Raw genomic sequence first — 15,222 nt, forward strand, 5'->3', positions numbered from 1 at the left:
TATAAAATTTCTAATAGATCTCATAATATTCTGCCTACAGAGTTCAAATATTTGATAAAATTTGTCAAAACTAAATTGGATTTGCTCTCAACCAAATACAAGAAATATTAATCTATGACATTAGTTATAAGATTGTTGGATGTATTGTAAAAGCAAATAATATTTTGAACTATATAATGTGAAGTAGTGAATTAAATGAACATTCTTACCAAAAAAAAAAAAATTTAAATGAACAAAATAAAATGTTTAAAATTATGCTGTTTATTATAAATACTAAACACATGAGACGTTTTTTTTTTTTTTTTTGTTAAGACACATGAGACGTTTTAAGATATATCATTTCTTTTTTTATTGTTTCTTAGTAATTTTGAATTACTTTGTTCATACACTATGCATGATATTTATTGGAAAAATAGTAAGGACACTCCAAGATAATTGGCGAAAAGCATAATACCTCAAAACTATGTCAAATTGGAAATGATTTCTTTTTTTTCTATTAGAAACATTGATTAGTTAAAATAAATGACAAATATACCTTAGTTGTATTGTTCTAGATCTCACAAAATAAAATGAAGAATTAAAGATAAATTAACAAGATGAGATTAAGGATTCAATTTTTTTGGGAACAACATTGTAAAGTAACAAGAGATTAATAGTAATGTATGAATTATGAGATTATCTAAGGATGACTTAACGAAATTCACTAACGGGAGTGTACCATTGTGAAAATTTAAGAGACATCTTTTGGTTGTCTTTGTCAAGTTGATATCTTTTTGGGGTGTCCATCATTTTTGCTACATGTTTTGAGGTGTCTCTTAAATTTTTTTTTTTTAAGAAATAGATTATGCATGGTTGAGGATAATAAATAATCATACAAAAATCACACTAATAATCAAAATGTTTACGGATATTATATTTAGTTGTCTTTGTATTTAGTTATAATTCAACACAATAATTTTCAATTTATCTTTTTTCGAAGAATATGATTGACATACTGTAGGAAATTGAAATACTACTAATGTATAAGAAGAAAATCTCAGTTAAATTTTTTATTTCTAATGTTATAACAATATGAATTAAATTAAATTATTTATTTTTTTATTAGTTGAATGATTTTCCAAATTCTTCAATTACAAAATGTAACGTATTTCAATATATATATATATATATATATATATATTGTAAAAAATTATACGTGCAAATACACGTGCAACTTTATATGAGAAAAAAATGAAAGAAAAATATTGAAATACAAATTTGAAAATAATAGATAAGAAAACCATCATACTAAACAATAATTTATCAATGAATTTTAAAATAATTAATTGATTTTATAACATCATCATTCTATTCGTAAGTGTATTGCTTAACATAAATAACAATAAAGTTATTGTTTCATTCATATCATTCTAATGCTTAGATGTTTCTTTGGATATGATTTTATGTTTGTTTATTTTTTTATATTACCTTTTAACCAATTGTACGGTATTTTATTAAGAAAAATATATATCTTACAAAATATCAAGGTTCATTTCTCAACTCATATTCTATTATTATTTAAAAAAGTACAAAGAATAAATAAAATGAAATGAAGTTGTTTGATCAACAGTAAAAAAATTTAGGGAGATGAATAGACTCTGATAGAAAAAAAAATGGATATAGAAATCGAGAGATTCAAATTTAGGAAAAGATTTTAAATTATTATTATTATTATTATTATTATTATTATTATTATTATTATTATTATTATTATTATTATTATTATTATTATTATTAGTATTATTATTATTATTATTATTATTTTTGAGATAGAAAGAATTTAATAAAATTAGGAGAGTTTTTTTAAGACAACTAATCTATTAAGAATACTCTAATAATTTCTAATTAAAAAAAAAGTGAAATTCAAATCGGGGAATGAGATAAATCAATAAGACATTATTTCTTAAAAATAAATAATCGAATCTCAAATAAAGAATTTTGGTTTCTATAAATATAAAATTATATTAAAAAATGTATTTTTCAGTAAAAAGGGGGGGGGAAGTTTTTATTTTTATTTTTTAATTAGCTTTTAAAAATTTACCAAATTGTATCCTATTTCATTATTTATTAAGAAAATAACATATCTTAAAGAATCTCAAGATTCTTATATCAAACTATATTCGAATAGTATTATATGATATGATAGAATTTGATTTTTTTGGTAGAATATTAGAGATTTGATAGATTGATAAAAAAAGATTGTGGAATTTAATCAAAAGTTTTTTTTATTAGGGATTAAATCGCGTTGAATTTAAAATAACAATATTTATGAGTTATTTTGAATAATATCTAATTTGAATAAAATTTTCTTTATTAATGATTGATATAAGAGAACGAAATCAATAGGAGGAAATTCTCTTTTCCTAATTTTAATTTAATTTAATTTAATTTATAAATGAAAAGAAAGGAAAAATTACAAAGGATACCAACAATTTGTAAGGAAATAAAGAACAAAATATGACATTTGAATAAAAATGAGGGATACAATAGTCAAAGAAAATATTTGTGGCGAAAGAGAAGTACATGCTTTTATATAATAGTATGATAGTAGCTAAGCTTTAGTTTGGTTTTTAAACAAGGAGGATTGTTTGGGATTAGAAATGCCGAAAAGATAAAAAAGTTGATGAAAAAAACGGAACGAAAATCTGATTTGGCATGTTGAAAAAGGAAGTCAAATCTCCAAGAAAAGAATTCCTGTAGAACCACTTTCTCAATGGTATAAAACACATACAGGACCATTGATAGCCCATTGAGTTACCCTCCACCCAAGCAAGCTAGATGATTGGATACTTCTTAGCATGGAACGAACATTCGTTCGTTTCGACGGGTTCGCTTGGCAGCGAACCCAGCGAAAGGGCGAAATATAGATTTCGGCGATATTTCGCCAATCGCAATAACTTCATCTCTCTTCATTTAATGCTCTTTATTTAATGCTTTATCAAATACCAACTTTACATCTTTGCAAATTTCAGACTTACAGTTTCGGTGCAAATACCCATGTAAGTCTGTAAAGTTGAAAAAGTTAACAAATATAATGTATGATATTTTACAAAAGTAAAAGCCGTGTCTTTCACTCTTTCTAACTCTCTCTCTCTCTCTCTCTCTCTCTCTCTCTCTCTCTCTCTCTCTCTCTCTCTCCCACTCTTCTTTAGTTCGTCCGTCCCTAACCTCTCCGGCGGGTGAAAGAGCTTGAAATGGAGTGTGAGACAGGTTCTTCCAACTCCCTAGCTCCGGATGCTAAGGCTGCTACTTCCTATGATCAGGTGGAAGAGCTTGAAATGGTACATAGAAAGAAGAGCTGCTGAAAAATCCATCTTTTGTTTTTGTTTTTTCAAATCTAATCTGATTTTGTTAGAGGCCCAACGGAGGATGAGAAGAGAAAAGAGAGGTATGAGGAGATTGGTCTGTTATTTATTGTAAATAGGTGGTTTTTCCTCAGTAATCTAGTGTGTGACGAAGTTCTCCTTCTTCTCCGGCCATTCTCTTGCAATTCACCGGATAATCGACGATTTTCCGGTGATATAAGTCAAATATCGTTTCGCCCCCTGTATCGTTTCGCCAGGGGGCGAAATTGGCGAATTTCGCCGATATTTCGGCGAAATAACTTTCCATGCTTCTTAGAGCCCCTAAATGATTCAAGAAGAATTCAAGTGTGGCTTTTGCGAGGAATTATTATATTTTCAAAAGGAGGAACTGAGCCCCCATTGAGGTTGCCACCACGAATTTTGGGAAGCAACACAATCTGGAAGCCCATCACTAAATCACCAGGCCCACTTGTTAATGCAAGAAGAATTGAATGGTGCTCAACAAGAAGGCCCATAGTGGACAAGACCCTCAAGAGCATGGTGTTTTTGTTTAACTTTGTTCCTGCTCGATCACCTAGCTAGGATGGCCCAGTCATTGGCGAGCACCATTGTATATCCTACTTCCACTCCTTGGCTTGTAGAGTTTCTTGCCTCTCGTACCACGGGTTTTCCGCCTTGATAAAACTCCATTTTACCAAAATTTTTTTCTTTTCCTGCTTAAAGGCAAATGCATTTGGGTATATTGGGTTTATTTGTTGTTCCTCAATAAGGATTCACTAAGCATTGTATGGTCTTATCACTCTTCTTGGATCTTAGGAAAATCTCACACCACATACAACCTAGGATCCATGATCTCAGAGACAAGGCCTCCAGCCACTGTGTAGTGTTGGATTGTGCCCCTACTGCCCCTGGAGATAGGTGATCCTAACTCGTGCTTCATGGCCTGTGCATACCTCCTCCCCTAGTTTGCTTATAGTCCCCTGCTAGATATTATCAGTTTTGGAGAGCTAGCAATCATGTAGTCTAGTTAGAAATAGATTTGAGTTGGTTCACTCCCCTTTGCCTATGAACCTGATGAGACCTTTGAAACTTTTGTAATGTTGTTGCATGGTTCTGTGACAATTTCAGGTGAGGCTTAGGTTGATGGCAAGTTCGTCGAGAAAAATACCAAATTAGATCAGTTCTGTGCCTTTCGTATTAAAGCTTTCACAAATTTCATGTAGATTGCAAGGAATAGTTTGTTCTCTAGAATAAGAACCTATGTTCACCTTATAATCCAACTCTCCTGGTGGAAAGCATATGAATCTGCATCCAGTAGTCCAAAGCCAATCAACATTTGAAAATTAAAACACAAAGATAAGCCCCCGATGTAACGGATTTGAATCCATGACTAATGCACTCCACTCGTTACCACTGAAAGACAAAACCGGGAGTGGAAGGAGACATTTCCACATCAAGAAGGATTGCGGGACATCCTTGGCCATGAATGGAAGTCCATGCTTTTAAGAGGTGGAGATAGGACTAACATTTGGGTAAAAGGGAATAACTAAACATAACTTCCCTTCTAATCCCCTAGAAGCTCCAACTGGTTGCAAGAGAAATAAAACAAAGGGAAGTGAAATCAAATCAAAGCAAAATGCTTTGGTTTACAAGGAAAATAAAGAATTCATTTGAAACGATTTATAAATGGATTTAGTAACAGTTTAAGACAGTTGCACAATCAAGATTACAAAAGTTTTCTATTTTCTTCCAATGACTGATTCTTTCTATTTTTCTTCCCTGCCCTCTATTTACAACCAGATAGGAAAGGCAAAAAGAAACAGAGATGAGGGGTAGCTTGTAAAAATCCTAAATCTATCAAGCAGGACCTATGGAAAGCCAACCTAGCTTTATTGCATGATAACAACTGGAGGTAGTTTACTAGCTTAATTTGGCACTTACAAGTTCTTCAATTGACCCAATCAAAGCCACCAGGGATACAAGTAGGCAGAAAATGCTGAAACATTGAAGAACTATCCAACTTCTTGTCCAAGGCTCGATCTTCCGTTGGATAAAATACATCTCCACAGGAAAATATATGGTCAAAGGCCAAAAGTTCATGGAACCCAGTATTCCCAAAATCTCATTGAAATAAGGGAAGAAAATCGCAAGACCTGTTGCTGATAGAACATAACAGGTCCTAAAGCACAACCTGAGAAGATTAAACCTGAAAGAGGGCAGCAATGGGACTTTGATTGTGTAAAAATAATTCACAAACCAGTTGTTGGGGAACTTCACTGTGAACCAGTTTTCAACAACTGCAAACACGGGCTGACTGTATACCTGTGCAAAGAGAACCAAACAAAGCATTTGTATCAGTTGATAATTAGAGTTAATCCAACTTTAAAAGTGCAGTTAATAGAAAGCAAACTTTAGGATACCTATGAACTATTTTAACTCTTGCTACAGTATTACAGTTGAAGCCGTGCGTCTTCTGACTTGAAGTTACAGCATTATTTTTTAAATAGTGGCTGTAAGTAGAGTCACACCTTATGCTACCATGGAAAGAGAGATTACCTGATATCCTCCCACTAGATGAAGAACTATGCAAGCATTAGCGAAGTCAATTAGCCAATATGGCTCATAGAATCCAAAACCTGTTAGGAGATTCCCAGGCGTCTGGTCCCCAAAGGCTGCATATCCAAAACAGCCACAGCAGAGATAGAAGAAGGTGGTAATCAGGATCGCATATGTTGATGCTTTCTTCATTGTCTGGTTTTCAGGTGGGGGAGACTTTACTGTGTCCTTGAAACTCACAATTTTTTTGATTCATTGTCAGATTCTTTATTTACAAAATTTATAAATGAAATGTCTCAACTAATTAGTTAAACCTCATACATCTTCTCAAAAAGAAGCAAAGACTAACCTGGATCTCAATGAGGATTACAGAGTATGAGTATGCAAAAAATATATCACCAAGTGCTTCAGAGATGTTCCATACTTTTTGAGCAACTGTATCTGCATGAACTCCAGAGATGCTCCCCTTAATCTGTCGATCTCCTATAAGTGAAAAGGACAGAAACTGAATTAAAAACCATTAGTGGGAACAGTGTTATAATTATGAAAAAGGACAGTCATGGTGATAGTAGCACCATACAGCAGGTGTGGAGTTTTTCTTGACAGAACATTTAGGTTTTAATGCTTGACTGATCTATGAGATCACCAAGCAACTCATTTATAATAAAAGAGAGAAGAACAACATTACGATATTTGGCACTATATGTGAGTTACTGCTCACATGAACAATAATCATAAACAGTGTTAAATACTACAAATAAAGCTTCTATCCTATTGTTGGTGGATACTCCCTACCTCCCAGGCCCCTCCTGAACCCATGGAAGAAAAAAAGCAATCACACAAATGAATGAACACACAGACAAAACAGACACATATGGACACACATGCACACACAAAATTTCAGGTAAATTCAAATGTGTATGTAGAAGATTCTGATATGACTTTCAAATCAATTGATGGACCCAAAACAATAGAAGACTTCAGTTCCTATGTTAATCTGTAGATCAACCTTATTTGGAAAAAAGAAAACTATGGTCCACCATAATTCCAATCACATTTTCTCACACATCCATACGAGTGACCAAGGTGAACAAAGTAAGAACTCGATCCCCCCCAAAAAAAAAAAAAAAAAAAAAATAACACACCTATTACTTTGGCAAAGCCAAGTGCAAATCCAATGGAAGAGTAGGAGAAGGACATGATAGCTGCAAGAATGGACAGCCATTCCATCTTTTGAAAATCAGGTATCTGAGAGCAGACAATCTGAATAGCTCCAAACAATAGGATGTAAAAGTTATCTCCATATGCACATGGAGCCTCATGTCCTTCTTTATGGAAACAATTTGATCTCTGAATAGCTCTGCAGAAACCAAATAAAGGTGGAAAAAATTAAGACAAATTAGAATCAGTAGAAGCCAATGAGAATGATAATCACTTAGGTTTTTTCTCTAGACCATTAATATACTATGAGTATATTGTCTCATGGTTAAGAGACATTCTGGTAACTTCACAAATATATCAACTATTTTAGATAACCTAAGGTCACATTTGGTAACACACTGAAAAAACATTTCCAATGTTTTTCTGTTTCGTGGTTCTGTTGTAAGCCAACCCTCCACCCCCCCCCCCGGGAAAAAATAAAAGGGGGAAAAAGATAAGAAGAAAGATGAAAGCTGAGTGAAACTGCATGTCAAAACAGAGATGATTCAATAATTGATTGCAGAATAATATCCAAAGTTGCAACATTGCAGCACCTAAGGATCACTAATGCAGAATGGGGGGTTGATTGCAGCCAGGATCAATAATAAGGATGAAGAAACTGAATATAGCTGAGACTTTTATTTTGCCTGGTTTGCATATGAAAGAAAAGCATGAAAGGAAAAGAAGGGGATACAAAAGAAGAAGGGGGGGGTAGGGCGATGGATATATCATCCTAGGTCTCTCACCAACAGCTATCTCAGCTGTTGAACTTGGATTTTACCCCATAACTGACTAAGCCACAGATTTCAAGGTCTCCAAAGTCTCTTGTTCTAAATAAAAAGACCTATTTATAGTTTTGCTAAAGCTTTACCTAGACACAAAAAGTTCAGCAACTAAAAGTAAAAACTTTTAAAGAAACATGGTAAGCAACTAGAAACTCCAGGAAATTGCCAAGAACCATTCCTAAAATAGTAAAAGATTTGAAATCCAAAACTACCTAAGATTTTATTCCAATGAGATAAAATGTACTTTCTATAACTAAAATATGGCACATTCAAAAATAGAATCATTCCCTACTTGAGGGATATTATTATAAAGAACTAAATTCTACCTTTTCTGACTCAGAAAATCAACTTGACATGTTCATTCAGATGTCATTTTGTTCCGTGTTTCTTAATGGTTTTCCCAAGTTAGGCATGGAAGACATATATATGATCCAACTTTAGGGGAAGTGATAAATAGTATGCGTAAATGGTTTTCTCTAATTGTGTAAAGTTCTTGATTGTAACTGACAACTTGTTTAGTTGTGAGTATGTGGACCATGAGCTCTAGGGTTCCCCACTTTCTCTCTTCTTTGTTTCTTTCCTTTTTATCAAATACTATCTTCTTTCTCCTTGCTCTTGTTGGTCTCCGTGCTAAAATTATTACCAAAAGAAAAGATGATCAATCTCATAAACTACAAGAAGTCATAACTTTATTTTGATAACTCATGTGCAAGGTTCAAATATATTGAACCCAGATATAAGATTGACTTCTACACTTCAGCGAGAATCTTTGAAGAATTTTGAACTTTCTGGAGTTTTTGATTCAATAGACCTGCAAAACTTGCTACAAGAGTTAAATTTCATTGATTTTATGATATTTTTTCAGTGACAGGTGAATAAACATGAAACCAAAGAAATTCAGCAAAAGGTTACAAGACTCAGGTGAATATTTGAATCCTCTAAACTTGAGCCGTCCTTGGGAGAATTAATGCTCAAGAATCCTTCAAAATCCTTTTCAGTTTTCAATCATAACTGGATATGGCAATGAAACACTCTAGTAACCACCAACTACACTAGTGGGTGGTCTTATCACATCTCACATTCTCACATCCATATCGATGTAGGCATCTCTAGTATTGGACATTCTTATTTGAAATATTCCTTAAAAAATGGCAGCTGTATCTAAAATCCAAAAATCATTATCTTGTGGATACTTAAACTAGTGTTTCCACCCATAAGAAATCCATATAAAGAAAAGGCAGTAGTTTTTTATGGTCAGTGGTGCAGAGATGATGTGACATCTTGGTTTGTGACTCATTCATTCACTGTGCAGAAAGTTTTAATACTTTTTTTGGTAGGGAGAATGCAGTAATACTTACACCCGTATTGGATGAAATCCTCAAACTACCCATCTGCTCTCATCCAAAATTTATTATGACCAACCTTTCTAAGACTCTAAGGGTCTGACCACAATCTCATCCTAAATAAGTTGTTGATGATGAATAGTTCAATTATGCAACTCAGGATGAGTGTGACTACTGTTGAAATATTGAGGCGAAAAAGCGAGAAGAAGAGACATTAACAATACCTCATGCTAATGGCGGACGTAATTGTATAGGCAAGTGCACCCCCATACAAGCCTGTTTGTTGAAAGAACCCACACACCCATAAGCTCTTTTCTCCTGTACCATCATCCACCAGTCATTTTTGCAACTATATCAAAAACATTTCTGTTGTTCTTCTAATTGCTCATATATATAATTAAGACAAATAAAGTATAATCCCTACCTAGCAAAATAAGAAGAAAAGAAAATAAACAATGACCCCTCAGGTGAACCTAAAGATCATGAACAAATTACTATATTTGCTAAAAGATTGAACGGCCAAAATTGAACATTGAAAATACCCACTTAGTTATATTTTAACCAGCAGTACTAGAATCAGAATTATGTCAAATTGGTCCCTGAGGATTTCAATCCAGAATGGATTTGAAAACTGCCAGATTTTGGTCCCAAAGACCTTATAGTTGGCCCTCAGATCTGAAAACTCAGTGATCTGGTAATCTAAACCATCCGAATCGGCCATTTCATTAGCCAAAATCAGGACCAGTCATGGTTGATTCCAATCCGAATCAGCTAATATGACCGATTCTTGAAATTGTGCCTCTCTAGCCCCCTTCCACTTTTTGGGTACAGAAAAAGCCCCAAGACCCCACCCCCAACCCAGAAAAAAAAAAAAAATGTGCACATGCAGCAAAAAAGGGACAAATTTTTATTAAGCCTCAACAAAAAGTAGATACAATGTTAAGATGATCTTCAGGGGAAAGAAGCTTTCAAGGACCTCTGTGATGGTAAGTAAGAGCCAATTTGGTAACAGCATTGGCATAGACATTGTCAGCTCTAGAATGTGGAAAAGAAAAAGAGTAAACAGCAGAACTAAACAACATCAGCCAACATCACAAATGATAGTAGACACCTAAACTGGAGGAACCACAGAAGCATCCAAAAGACAGTGAATCAGCAGCTGCCAGTCCAAGTGGATGTCCACCTCAATGTAGCATCCAACTGTTGGACATGACTAAACCACAAAAGCTAATATTGAATTAGAGAATTTCTCTAGAGTCCAAAGATGAGTTAAAAATTATTTACCCACATGCATGATATTAAAGGTATATAGTCTCATATAAATCCTTTTAAAATTTTATTTTTATTCCTAATTGAACAATAAATTCTCTTAATAAGAAAGGAGAAATTTTGTTGTCTAAATAATATAGTTCTACTTCAACACAAAGTAGAAAAGACCTCTTCTTGTTTACATGAACAAAGTACTGGCCCCTAAGTTCATTAACTAGCCTAAAGGTGTAACATTTCTATCAATTGCAGCTCTGCTGAGGCCCATAGATAAGTGAATCAAGATCATCCTCTATGAACTCAATATCTTATATTCTAACCTGATTTTTCATGTGAAAGTATCTAACCATAAAATCTAGTTGAGAGTTTGTGATATAACCAGGATTGGGCCCCTATAATTGGGCCCAAAACTCAGACCCCAAGAAGCCAATCTAAAGCTGGCCAGATCCCCAAGGGCATTTTGGTCATTTTCAAGCCCATTTAGGGCTCAATGTGGGTCTAGTTTTGAATCCCTTGACCCAAGGGTTATGGATCTAATTTCTTTTTTTTATTGGATTAATACCTTTTGAGTTATGAAGAGTCCACGTCCATTATAAGTTAGTTAATTGGGGATAAAATAAGATTCCTTATCCAAAAGGGTTCTTGTCTTTTAAGAGCTCATTTTGATTGGGAGTTGTTTGTTTGAGTCCTAAGTTATCTTAATTAGCATATGCCTTTGAAGTCACCTACAGTTTAATTAAGCATGTGTTTTTCCAAATCTAGGGTTGAGGTCTTGTGGTAAGTTTGATTCCATTTTGAGTGTTTTGGTCAAGAGTTGGGATCCTTATCACTTAGGGAATCCAAACCCAAGTTAGAGTCTCTTTATAAAGGCTATAAATAGCCATTAGTCCAATGTAATTTTTGTTTTGGTGAATGAAATTTTGAGTTGAAGAAAGACTTGAGAGATGTCCTGGGTATCCCAAGGTGGAAGGCCTGCGGCTGAATTATGCCACTGTTTTTTGCAATTTTTAAGTTCTTCTTCTCCTTCAAGCTTCAGCAGCAACCTAGCTACAGTCTTCCCTCCAAGTAATTACAGCCCCATCCCTCCATCAAATCCCATCCCAACCTCATTGCCAATACCCCCCCGCCCCCACCATTCCCCTGTTATTTCAGCCAGCCCGTATGCCCCCCCCTAGCAACAGTAGCCCCTTCCCCCCCCCCCCCTTTTTCCCTTCTTCCTATGATAGCAGCAGTCCCTCCCCCTGTTAGGCCCACCTTCCCAGCCCCTTTTCCCTTCCTTAGGATCGTACCTAGCCCTAGGTTATTTTCCCCAAAACAGCCTAGATTCCCTAACTGAGAAAACCTGCACTTCATCTTCTTCCTTAAGAAGAAATTCTGCAGATTTCTAAGAACTTCTGAAACCCTAAGCTAGAACATTCAGACCTTCTTAAAACCTCTAAATCATTAAACCCTTTCTCTGAATTACAAACCAGCAATGACAGACCCAATCCCCACCCCAGCCGAAACCTACCCTAATCCTAATTTTGACTAAGTTTGAATTTCAAATTTGGAATTCAAATTACAGCCAAATTTGGATCTGATTTTCAGTTACAGCAGGGTTATCTGAAGCTCTAGAAGACCCTAAGACCCCTGAAACACCCATCCCTATTGCTGGAGTTCCTGGGCAACCCTAAAATCTAGGGAAATTCCCAGATTACCCCTAGGCCTAGGTTCGGGTTTACATCATTTTAGGGTTGAGATAAGACACCAATTTGACATGTGATTGATCCATGGGCAGGACAAGCCATCCATAATGAGCAGCCAAGACATATCATTGTCCATCCATGCAGGCCTGTATGTTAAACAGTTGAATTGTTCCTTCCTTTGTGTGGTTTATTTGGTACATAATAAGTCAGATGAACTGGACCAACTAAAAAAAATAAAACTGAGATTATAGCTACAGTCCTAATCTGTTATCACTTTTCTTTCAATTGTCTCTTATATTATTGAGAAATAGTTGAGTTTATCAATTTTATTGGTTTTTCTGGTTTAGGTCCAAACAGATTGGTAGCTACATCTCTTAATAATTTCTAAAATCTAAAAACCAATACTGAGTTGATAAGGATTAATATTGGTTTGATTCTTTGATCCCCTCAGTGCACTTTGGTTGCCTTTTTCTGACTTGTGGAGAGAGCACAAAGCCAATAAACAGAAGAAGACTGAATTGGAAAAGATTTAACAAAACAGAAATGGCACTCTAATGGAAATGGGGATTGATATACCCACCTAGAATAAACTTCACAGCTTCCATGTAAGAACGATGCTTGATGAGCCCAGTTTCAGGTTCAGGAGATCTATAGCAATCACAGAGAAGAAAGGATGAGACCAAGGTAATTGCTGCAGAGACCACCAAAGCCAGAGGACCTCCAATCCACCCCAACTGTGCAGTGCTCCATGCCAGTGATAGTACTCCTGAGCCTATCACCCCTGTAATCACGTGCGCTGTTGCAGTCCATGTGGTCCCTTTTTTTTTTTTCCAATCACAGATGAATGATGATGATCAGAATATAATTTCACAGTTCACACGAGTCAAGAACATCAATTTAAGCTCAAGAACATCAATTTGCTTAAATTTTAACCAGCATAATGAAAAATAATAAATTCTAACCTCTTATCTTAATGCTTAATGTCAATTCAATCAAAGGCACAGGTTACAAGGAATGAAATCCAGAAGCAAGGTAGATTAACAAGAAATGGGTGTTGGGTGGTTCCGTTCCACTGAGGGGTTTCCCAAAACAAAGTATTAATGAGGTCAAATCATATTGAAAAGTGCATTACTTTGAGATTGAAATGTTTAACGCGCGCTTAAAGTAATTCATTAACAAGCAAGAAATTCCAGCGTACAGTAACCACAAATGATTTGTAAAAGTGAGAATGCAAGCCTAGGTAGAATATCAAATGGGTCTTGAAGTAGGGAAGAGAACATAACATCCCAAACAGCCAAAACTGAGGTTCATTATAGAAGAAATCTTAAATTTCTTGTCTTTGAGTTGATGCATAGTTTACAGTCAGACAGAAGAAAAGGGAACAATGAACAAGTGACTAACCAGTTCTCTTGAAGTGCTCATCCGATGGTGGTAGTAATTGTGACGGAAGATCTGTGAGCAGTGGAATCTGTCTTTCGTCTTCTTCTTTGCCCATGGCTGCCTCCTTCAAGGATTTGAGCGTGTAAAGGAATCAAGAAGAGAAGAACGAGAGAAGTAATAAAAGAGGAGGGAAGAAAACCAGACACAAGCGGGGGTTGGATCACTTCTAACACTAAAAAGAGTGTCTGGTAATTGACCCATTGACCTGTTGGTAGTTGGTACTGCATTTTCTGATCAACCAATTCCAGTTGAGTGTTCATAGTGTGAATTACTCTTTCTTTTCTGGGTTTGTCAATTTTTAACAAGTCCCATAGTTTTTTTTTTCAAGTTTTCCACTTTCTAACTTCTGGACGAGGGTGTCCTCCAGTTTTGATTTCAAATTCGATCCAGAGTAGCAGCAAGAGATTAAATAAATTGATTGATTGAGTTTTTTAACTCAGGTGATCCACTAAAGTAAGGGTGAAAGTCTGGAAACTTTTTCACTGGGCCAAATATTACTTTCTCCTACTTAAAAAAATTATTTATTACCCACACATTAAGAATATTTTTTTTTGGGTGAACGCAATCCATTTATAAAATAAAGATTTTGATTTGGTGCGGTTTGGATTCGGGCTATACTGATTTGTGCTAATCAATCAATAATAAAAGTTGCTCCATGATCCACGATTTATTAAATTTTTTTGGGTAATTTTCATCTGGACCCCCTAAGGTTTGGTCCATGTCACTTTTAGTCCAAAAAAAATTATTCTTTGCATATGGCTCCCATGAGGTTTCTAGAAATGACTAGTTAAGGACAAATCATAATTTTGATGGCCAAAATACCTTTATGGTGTAATGGTCGAGATTGTACCATGTATGCCATTTCAATCTAACGGTTTATATTAAAAAGGCAAATTTTAATTACAATTTTAATTTTTTTATTTTATATTCAAGGTTCTTAAGTTTTAAATTTACAAATTTATACCCTTGATTAAACTAAATGAAATACCATTCTCATTCAGCAAGAAAATAAAACTATACTTCGAAGAATACTGATATCCACAAGAAATTTCTGCAAGTAAACAGGGGCACCTGAAGCTTTAAACAGTTTGTGGCATCTATCGGATTGAACGAATTACGCCACTATTGAAATTGGGTATTGGGCGTTACCCTCTTCTCTCACAGTCTCACTCTGTTTCTCACTTTGTTAGAGCTCTCACTCAACCATCGTCACTCACTATTCTAGAAACCAAGACCCATTCATCTCTTGCCATGAGCACTCCCATGGCGTCTCTGTTCTGGTCCTCTATCATTCTTCTTCTCTTCCCCTGTCTTCTTCGTAGTGTCATGTCAACCAAGCAGACTTACTAGTACACATGAAGCATCACCTGAAGCCTTCATCCTTTGATACCCACCATGATTGGTATACTGGAAATCTCCAGTCTGTTTCATCCGATCCTTCTTCTCTTCTCTATACCTACGACATTGCCTAGCTACCATGGCTTTGCCGCCTCTCTAGACGAAGAACAAAGCAGAATCCCTTGGCCGATCGGACTTTGTTCTGGATGTGTATGAAGACTCCGTTTATAACCTCCACACCACTCGTACTCCTCAGATCCTTGGC

The 15,222-nt window shown here is 35.1% G+C and overlaps 1 protein-coding gene across 1 annotated transcript; it reads right to left on the reverse strand.

Annotated features, from left to right (window-relative positions):
• Positions 1–4,646: 4,646 nt before the first annotated feature.
• On the reverse strand, positions 4,647–13,932 carry LOC149024558 (putative amino acid permease 7). The gene is made up of 7 exons (XM_089144790.1): positions 13,581–13,932; positions 12,760–12,996; positions 9,453–9,546; positions 7,046–7,260; positions 6,250–6,383; positions 5,901–6,128; positions 4,647–5,666 (listed from the first exon to the last, which is right to left on the reverse strand). The coding sequence occupies exons 1-7, from the start codon at positions 13,672–13,674 to the stop codon at positions 5,265–5,267; spliced, it is 1,404 nt and encodes a 467-aa protein (XP_089000916.1). The 5' UTR covers positions 13,675–13,932; the 3' UTR covers positions 4,647–5,264.
• Positions 13,933–15,222: the final 1,290 nt, after the last annotated feature.

Source organism: Hakea prostrata, chromosome 2 (genome assembly GCF_041222555.1).
Source record: "Hakea prostrata isolate BN-2017 chromosome 2, UWA_Hpros_2, whole genome shotgun sequence".
Classification (NCBI taxonomy): domain Eukaryota; kingdom Viridiplantae; phylum Streptophyta; class Magnoliopsida; order Proteales; family Proteaceae; genus Hakea; species Hakea prostrata.